This window comes from Myotis myotis, unplaced genomic scaffold (genome assembly GCF_014108235.1).
Source record: "Myotis myotis isolate mMyoMyo1 unplaced genomic scaffold, mMyoMyo1.p scaffold_m19_p_1, whole genome shotgun sequence".
Taxonomy (NCBI): Eukaryota; Metazoa; Chordata; class Mammalia; order Chiroptera; family Vespertilionidae; genus Myotis; species Myotis myotis.
Genome location: NW_023416313.1, coordinates 197,608,241 through 197,625,131, shown reverse-complemented (window position 1 = coordinate 197,625,131; position 16,891 = coordinate 197,608,241). Strand labels below are relative to the sequence as shown.

The 16,891-nt window shown below is 37.2% G+C and overlaps 1 protein-coding gene across 16 annotated transcripts in view; it reads right to left on the bottom strand.

Annotated features, from left to right (window-relative positions):
• GPHN (gephyrin) overlaps positions 1-16,891 on the bottom strand; it is a 439,201-nt gene that overhangs the window by 164,833 nt on the left and 257,477 nt on the right. For 8 of the 16 annotated variants that reach the window (XM_036310162.1, XM_036310186.1, XM_036310177.1 and 5 more), the window contains 3 exons: positions 8,844-8,910; positions 2,499-2,771; positions 933-1,040 (listed from right to left, as the gene is read on the bottom strand). In XM_036310162.1, coding sequence (XP_036166055.1) covers positions 933-1,040; positions 2,499-2,771; positions 8,844-8,910 — 448 coding nt within the window. The remainder of the gene's footprint in view (positions 1-932; positions 1,041-2,498; positions 2,772-8,843; positions 8,911-16,891) is intronic. The other 8 variants (XM_036310276.1, XM_036310194.1, XM_036310237.1 and 5 more) reach the window with 1 other exon arrangement.

Below are 16,891 nucleotides of genomic sequence, written 5' to 3'. Positions count from 1 at the left end.
GCTGGCCAGGCCTAGGGACTCTACCCGTGCACGAATTTCGTGCACCGGGCCTCTAGTATAATAATAAATCATAATATGCTAATTAGACTTCCAGACTAAGTCGGGGTTATGAGGGCCGAGGCAAGCCGCCACGGCTGCGAGGGCCGAGCCCCTTGCACGAATTTCATGTATTGGGCCTCTAATATCTATCTATCTATCATCTATCTATCTATCTATCTATCTATCTATCTATCTATCTATCTATCTATCTTTTTTTCCTTTTTTTGCAGCCATAGTCTAAATTATCACTGCTTAGTCAGTTATACATATCACTTTAATCTTTCCTAGTCTGGCATTTCTTGCAAACTATCATTCAGCCAGTGACTAAAAGAAGTGATATGTATCCTTGAAAGTTTCTATCTTAGAAATCTCAGAATTTGTATCAAGACTCAACTCTCTAAATGGTTGTAATGAGAACATAGTGAAGGAAAAGAAAATAAGATGTAAAATCATGAGCAAAAAACCCCAAGGTTAATACAAATGGAATATTAGCTTGAACAATCTGTTTAGATTTTAAGACATAGGCTGAACCTCTTAAAGAAATTACTTTAATTAAGCAGGATAATTTATTTGAAGGTATTTGATAAAACTGCTAAAGAAAAGAACTTCTGAGCAATGAATTTCTTGGAAGTCATGTAATGAAAGCTCATTGCCACATACTTCAGAATCTTAATGATATTAGAGTAGTAGTAATTTAGGTATAGGAGAAACTCTATTAAATTAAATTCTTCGATGAAATATAGTCAGTGGCACTTACACTTTCACAAGAAAGCACTGCTGAAGGTCCTTCTGAATAAAACATATCTCCCATAATATGTTATAGCCTACCTCTAAAGATAGGAGGTAGGTGGTATGCTTGCAAAATCATTAATGCAAAAGCCTCTTTGTCTTACCCGTTCATCTGCACTGCCTGTTGCATGATGGGAATAACTGATGAGACCAGGGATGGGCTGCTCACCATGTGCCATGATAACAGCAGGACTGGTGTAGAATGGATGCTTCTAATGCACAACACATAATAACTATGAATATAGTGACAAGAAAACATGAAACTATACAAGCAAAATGACTAGAAAGGAAAAAAGGTGAAAACAAATGGAACAATGAAATGTCAAATCAGCTTAGATTTCAAATGCTATAAGCTTTTTTCTTAAGATTGAAATTGGTGGTATTTTTTACTCTTTTAATTAAGAGTAAAAGAAAAAGAACATACATTGATTTTTAAATGTATATTATTCACCAATTAGTTCCAGCAAAACAAAACAAAATTCACAGACATCTTAAATACTAGCCTTAAGTAAAAACTTAATGGATCATTAAATTGATCTGAAGATAGAATCATCTGTCTTCAGTGAAAGGATCACCTGCTGGTTGTCTGAATGTACACTTCAAAAAGATCTCTATGATCCTTTCTATCTATATGTTGCCAAAAAACCCTCTCATGCAATCCTCATAGGCAAAATATCTGGATAATCCATGAAATGTTAGGAATTGCTTAAGATAGTAATTGGATTTTTACTCTTTATGCTCTTAATCAATGAACAATCATTATTCCCAGAAGTGATATTTTACTTTTTGAAGATTTTAAAGCACACTGGTAAAGCATACTAGGTATGGATAATAATGTAAATGATGTTCTGTGACTTAAAATGACTAAATTCGTTCAAGTACCTCATGGTACCCTACTCCCTGCATTTCCCCAAAAGAGTTTTTAATATGTTGGTACTGTCCTAATAATATTACTTTATTAGATTAAAAATGCAAATACTTTATATCCATTTCCTGTCTACACCACTATGGTAATCAGTCATTTATTTAAATAACTGTTTAGTTAATTGCTGAAAACGCTTATATTAAAATATCTTTATTAACCTTTTTAACTAATCTCTTGAATCATCTAGCAGTGGTTCTCAACCTTCCTAATGCCGCGACCCTTTAATACAGTTCCTCATGTTGTGGTGACCCCCAACCATAAAATTATTTTCGTTGCTACTTTAAACTGTAATTTTGCTACTGTTATGAATCGTAATGCAAATATCTGATATGCAGGATGTATTTTCATTGTTCACGACCCACAGGTTGAGAACTGTTGAATTATTGTTCCTTTAAGAAATTGTGAATATTTGATTTTTTGAATATGTAAACATTATATATTTATTATTACACAAAAATGACATCTCCAAAAAGTTCTTCAATGTCACATTGTTTATCATTGCAGCTTTTACTTCACTAGATAACAGCAGTATCTTGAATGCCTCAGAACTCAGAACAAGCTTCAGTGCTTTCAAGAACTCTACATTATGGAGGAAACAGCGGCGTGTCCTGAGTATCTCTGTTCTTTTTAAAGAATGTAGTAAAGAGGTTTTAAACTTATGGAATGATGAGATGAGAAGAGGGATGAAATCAGTACATTTACCTGTGAGTCCTTTAGATTGCTGGGTCTCTCTCAGCAAGCTTACCTTGGCAGCAATGGCTGCTGCAGTTATATGTGATGAAGAACTATCTTCTGTTGAAGCAACACCACTGTCTTTCTTCTCTTCTTCCTCCTCTTCACATTGAACCCCTTTGTCTTCTGTCTGTTTATGGGGGCTAGTTGTGGGAGGAGGAGAAAGAGGAGGTGGTGGGGAAGGTAAATCTTCAAGTTCATCATGCACTTCCTTTACTTTTACAATGGCATCACGTAAAAGGTCAATGGCATGAGGTAGAGCTGGCAGTATGAACTGAAAGCATTCCTGTATGCAAGAGAAAGAAAAAAATGAAGATGAAGTACTTTTATAGGCATAAAAAATGGTAGCAATCAAACTTATCTGTGATTTTTGGATTTGCATTTCTTTTCATCAGTCTTAAGAATGAATATTTAAAGCATTATTGTTGTAATATGAAAAAGGAAGTAAGCATGTTGTATATTACAGTGTTCTTTGAGGAACTACAGTACTATATAAGTACACAGTATTTTTTTGACCAAAAATGTTTATACAACTTTGGGGTTCAAGGATATATTATGGGAAAAGAAAAAGTTTTTCCTCTCTAATTAGAGCAGAGCATTAGAACTAACAAACCACTTGAGAACTGAGCTATTTTATTCAGAGATTTAAAGTTCTGACTACCATTATAAAGTACAGCTAGTCAACATGAGATATAACTTTGTACAAAACACTGCATTAAAGTCAATACAGTCTCCTGCTCAGCTGTACACTATTACCTATAATGTATCATCAAAAAGAGAATAGGTGAGAATGTTAACCTTAGAACACTGGGTCATATATGTTTGGGGAATGTGTTGGGGCAGAGGTCTTTCTCTTTTATATTTAAAGTAACTTACCTTAAAATGTAAGATGTAAAAAAAAGTATCTTGAATTTATGGGGGGTTACTGAAATACATGAAAGCATGCCCAATATTTTTATCTCTTTTCGCATAGCTCAATCACTTTACTGATAAAGATTAGATAGTAAAGGATTTAACCTTAACCAAAGAGAGGTTTGGCCTTTACTTTCAGATTTTGAGAGGTGATCTCTAGTGCCTTGGAATTTCATGCATGATAGAAATGTGTTTGTTTGCTTGGGGGCTTTAGCTACTGGACAGCCTAACACTGATTTATTATGAGGGCTTCAGGAAACATTATTAGTTTTGCCTCTGGAAGGAACTAGAGAGTAAAGTCACCAGTCTTCCCTCTGGAAAAGACTAGGCTAAATGTCAGCTTTGCAGGAAATATGTGATCAAGTCCCAATAAAAACTCTGGTCACCATAGGCAAAAAGTCAGGGTACCTTGCTAGCAATAGTCTGTCTGTATCGTCTCATATTATGGAGAGTAGGTTAAGAGGATAACCAGAGTTCCTCATTTGGTACCTCTCTTAGACTCTGCCCTTTCTGCTTCTTCCCTTGGCTGATTTCGATCCATATTCTTTCCATGTAATATAACACATAACTGTGAGTATAACAGCTTTCAGTGAGTTCTATGAGTCCTATTGAATTATTAAAACTGAGGGTGGTTTTAGAAATCCCTTGAATTGCAACTGGTATCAGAAATGAGGGAAGTCTTATAGTTGGCTAACTTTTGCAGTTGGCCAAAACTCCTTACAATTGGTATTAGAAGTGGGATTCACTAGAAAGAGTGTGATGCATGAAACATGTGATCTGGGAGGAGGAAGGAAGAGAGGGTAAAGAACGATGCGTCTTTAAAGCCTGAATGAACACAAAGTCACTCACAGAAAGGAAATGCAGCTGTGCTGCGATTAGTTATTGAAGATTAAAGTTAGCAATGGAATTTCGAAATGAAAGGTCCAACTCCTAAGGAGCTGTGTTACTGGGTGGATAAATAAACGTAAAATAACAAGAAACAAGGTACATATATAGTCCCTTGGTTACTGATATCTGTGCTAGCTAAAATTAATATAAGGGAGAATGTTGGGGTGGATCCTGAGGCTGAGCCAAGCCGAGATTTTGGCTTGTCCAATATATAGTTGTTAACCTCAGAGCTGCTTCCGAAGGAAAAAAGTTAGGTTAAAGCAATAAACAGTGAATAAAGTTAGATTAATTTATAAGAGAATAGGACTTGTCCTAGCAGGAAAGAATTGGAGAATATCATACTAATTAAAATAAATCAGAGAGAAAAAGTGAAGAATCATATGATTTCACTCATATGTGGGATATAAAACTGAAAGCAACACATGAACAAACAAAACAAACAAAATCTCATAGACACAGACAACAATATGGTAATTATCAGAGGGAAGCAGGGTTAAGAGGGTAGTAAAGGGTAAAGGGGGTCCAATATATGGTGATGGAAGAGATTCAACTGTGGGTGGTGGGCACACAAAATGCAATAATAGATGTATCATAGAATTGTACACTTAAAACCTATATAATGTTATTAACCATTGTTACCCCAATAAATTCAATTGAATAAAAAAATAAATGGCTGAATAAAGTGAGCACTGATGGGGGCAAAACAAAGGTCTTAATGTAGCATTGTTGTGGATTGAGCACAGATAGGAGCAGTTGCTTGTCTCCTGAGAGGAGTGTCTTTGATTTCCTGGTGACTATGGCACTGCACCATCTAACAATGTAGTTTAATATGAGGGCTTTGGTCCTAAACAAATCTCTATTGAGAGGTCCTAAACAAATCTCTACTTACTTTAGTTTAGAAATATTTAAAAAGTGAGAAGACAAAGATGACTGTAAGAAAACTCACCTTGAATCACCTAACGTGATGGATGATCCCATAATCTAGTCAAGATAAGGCCTGACAAAAGGGTCTGGATCCCTTCGCCCAGTGTAGGCCTAGAAATCCAAGGCCATATGCACATAAATTGGTCAAATGGTCAGAAAATGGAGAAGAGATTTTGGGGGGACTTTTTGACATGGGAGTACCATGTACTGTGATTCTAAAACTTGTTAAGGTCCTAATTGGGGGATAATATTAGGTTGAGAGGGTATAGGAGTGCAATAGGGATTAAGGTGAAAGTTTGGATGAAAATAGCATGTTTGTACAGTGAACTTTATGTGAAGTGGTGAGTCTCCTTTACCTGAATGTATTATGGGAATGGATATTGTGTTTGGAGAATTCTTCCCCTATCTAGTATTGTATGACAGAAGGCATGTAAACCCACTCTTCCATCCAATATAGACTGGATGTGCTAAGTGAAAATCAAAAGATTGTCTGAGCCCAGACAGTTCATTAATTTGCTGTACAATAGCTTTGTGAAGAGTGCAAAGTAGAACTTATGGCAAAACCTATGAGAGCTACCCAGCAACAACTGCTGAGATTTTGGTCCAGAAAATCTGTATTTGAGGAAACAATTACTAGCTTATTATTGAACTTTAATTGAAACTTCCCTTATTACTAAATGACATAGAATAATATAATCTTGAAACCTGAAATAGCCATAATGTCTTAGGTAAGGTCAGAGAAATGTTCTAATGGGGAAGGCAATGCCTAGGAGAGTTCCATAATAAAATGGAAATGGTGGATATAGGATCATGCTACCAGGAGAATGCAAGGAGGTACTCACGAGCAGGTAGCCTCTTTTCACCTAGGGCCGACTTCGGAAGCACCTGAGGAGCTGCTGGATCCTATGGCCACTTAGGCCACTTGGGCGGTGCCCTATAAACAGCTTTCTATTGATCAACAAAGAGCTGCTTGGTTTATGGATGGCAATTCCAAGGTGAAGGGACAGCATCCTGTTTGGAAGGCCGCCACTCTGATTGAAGAAGGTAAAAACAAATCAGCTCGATGGGCTGAACTGCATGATTTTTGGCCCTATATTTGGGTTTTAATTGAATCATGGGAAGTGTCTAATGGCCTGGCCATATGGTCAGGCAGAAGGACAATGGAAAACTGGTTTACTAAAGGTATTCCTGTATGGGGCATAGCCCCATGAAAATCACCCTGGCAATGCAGGGGGTATATTAAAGTAAGATATGTTAATGCCCATCAAAAGAACCCCCTTCCAGAATTGGAAACTGATTGAAACTAGTGAGCAGGTATTGATGTGCCTTCTTGATATGGCCACCTGGACCCATGAGATGAGTGAACATTAGGGGGCTGCAAGATGGGATGAATGTAGATATATTCGTCTTGCACTTTCTGAGACACACAATGCCAACAAGGACTGTTCTGTCTGCTAACAAGAGAGACAGAGACGGCACAGGGCTATACAGCAGATTCCACGGGAAAGGTCTTTCACATAGATGGCAAGTTGGCCTGATGCCAGTAGTCTCTGGCGGCTACAAATTTGTCCTAATAGGAATAGACACTTACTCTAAATTGGGCTTTGCTTACCCAGTGGTAGATACAAATGCTCAGTGTACTATGAAAGGCCCAGAGCAGAAGATAGTGTATCAATGACCATTATACCAAGGAACACACTTTCATCTAGAGCAATGATTTGATAGAAAATTGGAATGGACAATGAAACACTTGTCTCAAAGGGGAGGAGATAAAGATATGAAGGGCTGGCTTACTTATACACCTTCATTGGTGTGTGATCATACTCAACATGAGGCAGTCCAAGGGATGGTCCCCATTAGACAGATTCCTCTACTTTTCTGGGGAAGAGAGGGATGGGGGAAGATGCTCTTATGACATACTTTTTACTTTAGGACATTACTTTTTTCCCCCATGTCACCTCAATTTCCCCCCCCTATCAGATGTAGTGGTCCTAAACCAGGACTGCAACTGTGAGTGCCTACTAGTTCTATACGTAAGTAATCCTACCTTATATGAAAGGAAATGAACTGGGTGGGAGGCACTTGCTAAACAGGTATTATTGGTGGCAATCTGGATCACATACTGGCCAAACTAATTGTCTCATCAAAGATTTTCAAAGGAAAAGTTTGGGTATAATGGAGAGAAGAAATGGTACCTAAAGGTAAATGAGTGAATAAATGGTTTATGCAATGAGGGCAATCCAATATATTGGTGTATCAAAAGAGGTTTAGGACAAGAGATGATGTTGTTTCTTAGCTCAGTTGTAACAGATGCCAGAAAGGGAAAAGCCATATGTTGTTGAGACTACTGCTTTTGGAACATGACAAACCGTAAATCTGAGTAGCATCATTCTGGGAGGCATTGTTGTCATATGAAATGATGATGGACAAGGGTAACTTTAATGTATGTGCAGGAATTCAACTATGTGCCAATATCTTCTGACTTTTATTTTTCACATTACATTTACTACTATACTGTGATATGTTATAATACTGGCACTTTAGTAAGATTATAAAACTGGTTATATGTACTGAGAAACAGAGTTAAAGCCTCCTCAAAATTGTAATACCGATGGAAAATGATTGACCTGAGCAACAGAGCTAATTTCTATGGTAAATAGTTCTATGTGAATATATCATAAACTACAAATAGTAGTTAAAGGTGAAAAATCAGTAAATTAGTACAAAAAATATGAAAATGTATGTAATGGCTATAGAGGATGGATTAGCTATTTCTTGAAATCTATCCCAGTCCCACACTGGCTTCTCCAAATCTTAGGCATATTCACACTTATATTGTTTTTGTGTCTATAATAAAAATGCTATAGTCGATTTAGATGTCCAGTCAAACAAATACAATCATTTAGCCTTCATATAGCCTTGGCCAAAGGCTAGGGAGTAGCTTGTCTAATAAAGAATTAACTTTATTCAAAGAGAGTCTGGTTTTTGCCCTCAGTAACTGATAAGTGATAGGAGTGTCTTTGTACTGGGGAAGTACAAAGACACCAGACAGTCTAACAGTGTGATTTATTATGGGGCTTTGGGCAATGTGCTATCAGTTTTACTTCTGGAAAGTGTTGGACATTAAAGGTATCAGCCCAACTTCTGGGAAGGGCTAGAGACTAAAAGTCAGCCATATGAGCAGTATTTGATGAGCCCTAGTAAAACTTTGGACACCAAAGGCTTGGATCTTCCCTGATTGGCAATGCTCCCTGTGTTGCTACACATTGATGCCAGGAGATTTTAATGCATTTATGACTCCACAGGGAGAGGCTAACAGACGTTCCTACTTGGTAACTCTCCTGTACTCTGTCTAATGCACTTCTTCCCTTGGTGGATTTTAACCTGCATCCTTTCCCTGCCATAATTGTGGGTATACCTCTTCAGTGAGTTCTGTGAGTCTTTTTAATGAATCATTGAAACTGAGAATGGTTTTGGAAATGTACTGAATTGCAATTGGTGTCAGAAGTGAGGGTAGTCTTGTGGAGTGCTCCAACTCTTCAGCTGGCTAAATTTCACAGCTGGCCAAAACTTTGTACACTAAACCATATAATTCTCAAGAACATTAAATCATATAATTCTCAAGGTTTCTTACCTGAGATCCTTTCTTGCTACCTGGCAAGTTAATTATGAGAGTTTTCCCTCTGATTCCACATACAGGCCTAAAAGGAAAGATAAACTGGATGAATACTAAATGGTAATGAAAAGCTGGTTTAAATATATTAAACAACAAGAATCAATCACTGTTCTTTTCATGAGAACAATTGTTTTAGAAATATAATTGTTGTGGCTAGAGATTCACCAATTGGTATACAAATTGGGAAATCTGGCTGAGGTTTTTACAATAATGGTCAGTGTGGTGGATGGGAAAAAAGCACTGAACATGGAATCAGAATAAATTAAAGCCACTTTAAAGAATTAATGGTCAAATTATCTTTCTCTAACTTCAGGTTCTTAATAACTCATACGGTTATAAGATTTTAATGAGACAGTGTATCAAAATACTTAACATAATATTTAACTTTAAAAATGTAACACATAAGGTGCTCAAGAGCTAACTGAGGCTTTTGAGTTCTTCTTAGGAAGTCATTAAGTTTTAAAATAAAACAATGTGTCTAGTAAATGAATGGCAGTGGGGAGTTTGGAGAGCTCAGTTGTTAACAGATCCATTGATAAAGAGTCAATTTAAAGTAAAAGGTCACTGTCAATTTCCAAGCCACTTTAATCTAAGTGGTTAGATAAGAAACATAAACACTAGAAAAGGACTGGAAGACTGAGATAAAAATTGAAGGCCTGGATTTCATATGAGAATTGTAATCATGCTCTGGCAACATCTCATGGTCATTATTTGAAAACGAAAGTATTGACTAGTCTATTCCTAAAATTGCGCAGCTAATATTTAAAAGTCATATAAGAATATTTTCCCAAAACTTCTATGATAGAGTTTATACTTTACTCTCACTCTCTGAAATAACCTAAAATTATCTCCTATTTTGTTTTTTTATTTTCCTATTCACAAAGAGAAGAGTTTATAGCTATTTATTTAAAACTTTCCATATTCTTTTGTTTTCAATTGTAATATAATTGACAAATAACATTGTAGTAGTTTTAGGTGTAGAACATAATGATTTGATATATGTACTGCAAAATAATTATCACAATAAATTTAGTTAACATCCATCATTCAGTTACAGTTTTTCTTCTTGTGATGAGAACTCTTACAATTTACTGTCTTGGAAACTTTCAAACATACAATGCAGGATTATTAACTACTATACATTATACCTCCAGAATCATATCTATATCTATTTATATCTATCTATCTATCTATCTATCTATCTATCTTCTATCTATCAATCAAAGGCTAATAAGCTAAGTGTCCTCGCAGTTCAACCAGGAATTCTATCATATGCTATGACAACTTGCACTGACCATCAGGGGGTGGCATAGAATGAAGGCAGGCCCTGGCTGGCAGCCAGCAGCAGGGGAAGGGAGGTCCCAGCTAGCAGCCAGAAGGCCCCGATTGGCCCTGATGGCTGGTCAGGCCTAGTGACCCTATTTTGTGCACCGGGCCTCTAGTTTATTTTTAAGTGGAAGTTCTTACCTTTTAAACACTGTTGCCCATTTTACCTACTCCTCAATCCTGCCTCTGGCAACCATCAATCTGTTCTCTATGTCATGGGTCTGCTTATTTTTAGATTCCACATATGAAACTATATAGTATTTTTTCCCCTCTGATTTCACTTAGTAAATGCACTCAAGGTCCATCCATGTTGTTGCAAGTGGCAGGATTTCCTTTTTTTGTGTATGTGTGTGTCTGAATATTTCATTGCACATATATATGTTCTTCCCCAGGATAGGAAATTTTTAGTCATGATTTCTTCAAAAACTATGTATATATTTTTTCTTTATTCATTCATCAATTGATGGAATCCTAGGTTCTTTCTATCTTTTTGTGATTATTAACAATGATCCAATGAACATGGGGGTGCAGGTATCTTTTTGAGACAGTGACTATCATTTCCTTTGGATAAATAACCAGAAGTAGAATAGCTGGATCAGATGGTACTTCTACTTTTAATTTCTGATGAACCTCCATACTCTTTTCATAGTAGATTAACCAATTTACATTCTCACCAACATTGTACAAGAGTTCTCTTTTCTCTACATCCTCTTATCTCCTGTATTTTGATAATGGACATTCTAACAAGTGTGAGATGATAACTCATTGTCCTTTGGTTTTGTGTGTTCCTGATGATTAGTGATATTGATTGACCACTTTTCATGTACCCGTTGGCCATCTGGATGTCTTCTTTGCAAAAATGTATATTTGATTATCCTCTGCTCATGTTTAAATTATATTATTTGGTTTTTCGATTGAGTTATATGACTTCTATATATAATTTGGATATTAATCTCTTATCAGATATATTATTTGCAAATATTTTCTCCCATTCTGTAAGTTGCCTTTTCATTTGGTTGATGGTTTCCTCTGCTGTACAGAAAGTTTTCAGTTTTATGTTGCCCCATTTGCTGATTTTTGCTTTTGTTGCCTTTGTTTTTGAAGTTAATTCCAGAAAAGCACTGCCAAGAATAATGTTCAGGAGCTTACTCCCTATGTTTTCTTCTAAGAAATTTATGGCTTCAGGTATTACATTCAAGTCTTTAATCCATCTTCAGGTATTATATTAAAGTCTTTAATTCATATTAGTTGATTTTTGTGTATGGTGTAAGATAGGGGTCATATTTCGTTCTTTTGCATGTGGCTATATAGTTTTTCCAACACCATTTATTGAAGAGACTACCCTTTCCCCATGGTATATTCTTGGTTCCTTTGTTATAAATTAATAGACCATACATATGTGGGTTTATTTATAGATTCTCTATTTTGTTCCACTTATCTGTGTATCTGGTTTTATGCCAATACCATACTGTCTTGATTACTAAAGCTTTGTAATGTATCTTGAAATCAGGAAGTGATTTTTCATTTTTCTAAAGATCCTTTGCTATTAGGGTCTTTTATGGTTCCATTAAAATTATCCTATTTTCATGAAAAAATGCCACTGAAATTCTGATAAGGATTGCAATGAATGTGCAGATTTTAACAATATTAATTCTTCCGATCCATGAGCACAAAATATCTTTCTATATTAGACTTCAATTTCTTTCATCAATGTCTTATAATTTTCAGTGTACAGATCTTTCACTTCCTTGGTTAAATTCATTCCTAGGTAGCCTATTCTTTTTGATGCAATTATATATGGGATTGCTTTTTTAAAAATTTCTCTTTCTGATAGTTCATTATTACTGTATAGAAATGCAACTAATTTTTATATGTTGACTAGAGGCCTGATGCATGAAATTCATATAAGAGTAGGCTTTCCTTCCGCCAGCTGACAGCACCAGCTTCCCTCCGGCACCCGAGACCCAGGATTCCCTCGCAGCCCCAGCTTCATCTGGAAGGTTGTCAGGTCTAATTAGCGTATCATGTTTTTATTATTATAGACTTTGTATCCTGCAACTTTATTGATTGAATTTATTCATTCTAATATTTTTGTGTGTGAAGTCTTTATGGTTTACCATATATAATATGCCATTTGCAAATAGAAGCAGTTTTACTTCTTCCTTTCTATTTTGGGTGGCATTTTTTCCCCTTTTATTTGCATAATTGCTCTGGCTAAGACTTCCTGTACTATCTTGAATAAAAGTGGCAAGACTAGTTGTCCTTGTCTTGTTCCTGATATTAGAGGAAAAGTTTTCAGTTTTTCACCACTGAGTATGTTGTTAGCTATAGATCTGTCATATATGACTTTTCTTATGTTGAGATACATTTCTTCTATATTCACTTTGTTAAGTTTCCATTATGAATGAATGTTAACTTCTGTCAAATGCATTTTCTGCATCTATTGGGATGATCATATGATATTTGTTATTTTGTTAAAATGGTCTATCATATTGATGAATTAGTGGCTATTAAACCATCCTTGCATCCCTGGAATAACCAGTTCATCATAATGTATTATTCTGTTAATGCAGTGGTTCTCAACCTTCTGGCCCTTTAAATACAGTTCCTCATGTTGTGACCCAACCATTATTTTCATTGCTACTTCATAACTGTAGTGTTATGAATCGTAATGTAAATATCTGATATGCAGAATGGTCTTAGGCGACCCCTGTAAAAGGGTCATTCTACTGCCAAAGGGGTCATGACCCACAGGTTGAGAACTGCTGTCTTAATGCAATGTTGTAGTCAGTTGGCTAATACTTTGTTGAGAATTTTTGCATCTATGTTCATCAGGTCTATTAGCCTAAAATTTTGTTTTCTTGTACTGTCTTTGCTTGGTTTTCATATCAGGGTAATGTTGGCCTTGTAAATGATTGGGGAAGTGTTCGCTCCTCTTCTATTTTTGGGAGAATTTGTATTACTTTTGAGAAGGAATTGTATTAATTCTTCTTTAAATATTTGGTGGAATTATCCAGTGAAACCATCTGGTCCTGCACTTTGTTTTTTGAGAGGTTTTAGGTTATTAACTCAATCTCCTTACTAATAATTGATCTGTTCACATGTTCTACTTGTAAATTCTAAACTGAACTATATATTTACCTTTACTAGAGAAATTTATACTTTCATATAAGTTTTCCTGTTACTGATTAGTACCCTTTGTTTCAGCTTAAAGAAGTCCCTCTAACTTTTCTCGTAAGGCCTGTCTAGTTACACTGAATTCCTTCAACTTTTTCTTGTCTTATATACTCTTCTTCTCTCCTTCAATTCTGAAGGACAATTTTGTTGGGTAGAGTATCTTGGTTGAAAAGCTCTTTATTTCTTTCAGCACTTTAAATATATCATGCTACTCCCTTCTGGCCTACAAAGGTTTTTGTTTTAATCTTCACCTGAGAATATGTTTTCATTAATTTTTTTAGACCAAAAAGAAGGATGAGAGGGAGAGGGAGAAGGAGAGGAAAACACTGATTGGTTGCATCCTGTAAGCACCCTAACCGAGGATCAAACCTGTAACCTAGGAATATGCTCTGACTGGGACTCAAACCCACAACCTTTCTAGGGTACAGGATGATGCTCCAATGAACTGACCCACCTGGCCAGGATGAAAGTTTTTGCTGAAAAATCTATTAATAATCTTATGGGAGTTTGCTTATATATAAGCGAAAAAATGTATGCACACCTTAATAGCTGATTCTATTACATTTTTTATTTTAAATATATTTTATTGATTTTTTACAGAGAGGGAGAGGGATAGAGAGTTAGAAACATCGATGAACTGCCTCTTGCACACCCCCTCTTGGGGATGTGCCCGCAACCAAGGTACATGCCCTTGACTGGAATCGAACCTGGGACCCTTCAGTCCACAGGCCGATGCTCTATCCACTGAGCCAAACCGGTTAGGGCAATTCTATTACATTTTTTAAAATGAAATTTTAATAAACACTGTCTTTATAATTATGTAAAGTGTATACATATTTTTTGGGATACCCTATAGTTGTTCTCTTGCTGCTATTAAGATTCCCTCTTTAATATTTGATAATTTAATTTCAATGTGTCTTTGTGTGGGTCTCTTTAGATTTTTCTTATTTGGATATCTGTGGGCTTCCTAGATCTGAATATCTGTTTCCTTCCCTAGGTTAAGGACATTTTCAGCCATGGTTTCTTCAAATAAATTTCCTGGCCCTTTTTCTTTATTCTCTCCTTCTGGGATCCTTATAATGTGAATATTAATCCACTTGATGTTGTCATGTGAGTCCCTTAAGCTATCTTTACCATTTTTCTTTTTCCTTTCACTCCTCTGATGGATGAATTTCATTGCCTTGTCTTCAAGTTTGCTGATCCTCTCTTGTTTCATCTAGTGTGGTTGAACCCCTCTACTGTAATTTTTCAGTTCATTTATTGTATTCTTCAGCTCTGTGGTTTTTGTTTGGCACTTTATTATATTTTCTCTTTGTTGATATTCTCACATTGTTCATACATTGTTCTCCTGACCTTGATGAGAACAATGTATTCTGAATTCTTTATCAGGCAAATTACTATTTTCCATTTCATTAAGGTCTTTTCCTGAGATTTTGATATACTATGCATACAAAATTGGATTAATACATGCCTCTGGGATTCTTGTAAGTTCATTCCACCCATGATAATATAGTTTATTTTCTAAGTATCATGGCCATGAATTTATCCTTACTAACAATAATGTTGTGTCTACAGTTTAAAAAGTTTATCATGTGTTATGGAACTTAGAATCTATTTTCCAAGAATCCTATCTAATAATAGACAAACATGGTAATTGACCGTACCTTCTCTATGCCTCCCATTGGCTAATCAGCATGATATGCAAATTAACCACCAACAAAGACGGCGGCTAATTTGCATACTGCAGGCAGGGCGGGACAGTGCGAGCCGCCGGCACATCGCCAACCAGGGCAGCCCCAGAAGACCCAGAAGCCAGGACCCAGAAGACACAGCAGCTGGTCTTGCCTTGTGGCCGGGGAACCGCCCATCGGCGGGTCCAGGGCTGCAAGGCAAGGCCCGCCCCCCGAAGCCCCAGCAGCTGGTCTTGCCTTGCGGCCCGGGAACTGCCCATCGGCGGGTCCCGGGAGGCAAGGCAATGCCTGCCCCCAGAGGCCCCAGCTACTTTAAAAATAGAATGATCTCCTTTAGAACCAATCTGTTTAGATTCATGATTAGTAAAACAGTATGGAACTAATGAAATACAGTGATAGGAATTAGGAAGTGCGACACTGATGGTTCTGGGCATGTGAAGGGTGAGGGACAGAAGGGTACACATGGTCTTCCCTTCAGTTCTGCTGGAGAGATGAGCTCCCAGGGCCCGAGCTGCTCCATGCCCAGAGGAGGTGGGTGGGGTCAGTGGCTCTGTTTCAGAACTTCCTGCCAAGCAGAGACCTTACCCAACCCACAGGAACCTTTTTACTCCAGAAAACAAACAGCCAGTTCCTAATGGGCATGGGAAAACCAGTGTCCCCTCCTGTGCACGGCGTCCTGATGGGGTGTCAGGGGAGGTGGACGAGGGGAGCAGTGCAGAGTTGTTAGGCAGCTGGAGTGGGAGTGGAAAGGCCATGAAATGTCCACAGTCCTGGCTGTGCCCACGGCCTGGGCTGCTCCTCCAGGCCCTGGCTGAGGGATTAGGGCTGATTCTCTTTGGAAGGGAATATTCCATAGGTGGAAGATTTACAGGCTCAGGGTGGGCTGTGTGTTAGTTTGGGGCAAATCCCTCAGCACTCCTGCTGCCAAGCCCTCAAAGGAAGGAGGCAGAGGCACTCCTCACCCCCAAGACCCCTTCGTGGACATTTTAGCATCTACGTGATTTTTAATCCCTTCAGGGAGACTTTCTATCCTGCAGTCCTATCCCACCCCACTGTTGCTGTTTGTCTGCCAGCTGGGTCGAGCATCAAGGGGAAGGGGGGTTTAAACTCACTGAAAGACTACTGATCCTACTGGGAAACCAATCTGTTTACTATACTGTTGTAAATATCATACCCTTTATATCCTGTTATTTGGCTTCTTTTAAATAAAGTGAAATGTCTTAGAAAAAAAAAGAAAAAAAAAAAGGCAAGGCAGGGCGAGGCCCAGAAGACCCAGAAGCCGCCTGATATGGTAGTAACTCTATCAGTAAGCACTCTGAAAGTCAGTGGCATAAATGCACCAATTAAAGGACAGATTATGAGGGTGAATCAAAAACAAAACTCACTTTAAATATAAAGACACATATAGATTAAAAGTAAATGAATTAAGCTGCAGCCTGTTTTGCTCAGTGGATAGAGCATTAGCCGGTGGACTGAAGGGTCCCAGGTTCGATTCCAGTCAAGGGCATGTACCTCACTTGCTGGCTTGATCTCCAGTCCCTATCAAAGCATGTGCAGGAGGCAACCAATCAATGTGTCTCTCCCTTTCCCTTCACTCTCTCTATTAGTCAATGGAAAAATATCCTTGGGTGAAGATTAACAAAAACAAAGTAAATGGATTAAGTAACATTAAAGAGATTATAAGAAAAATATATTCCAAATTCTGTTAGTTGTATAATAGTTATGTTTAAATTATTAACACCTAAGAAATTGGGTGAAGGGTACATATAATATGCTATAGTATTTTATAGTTTTTTTTAACATGTATGAGAT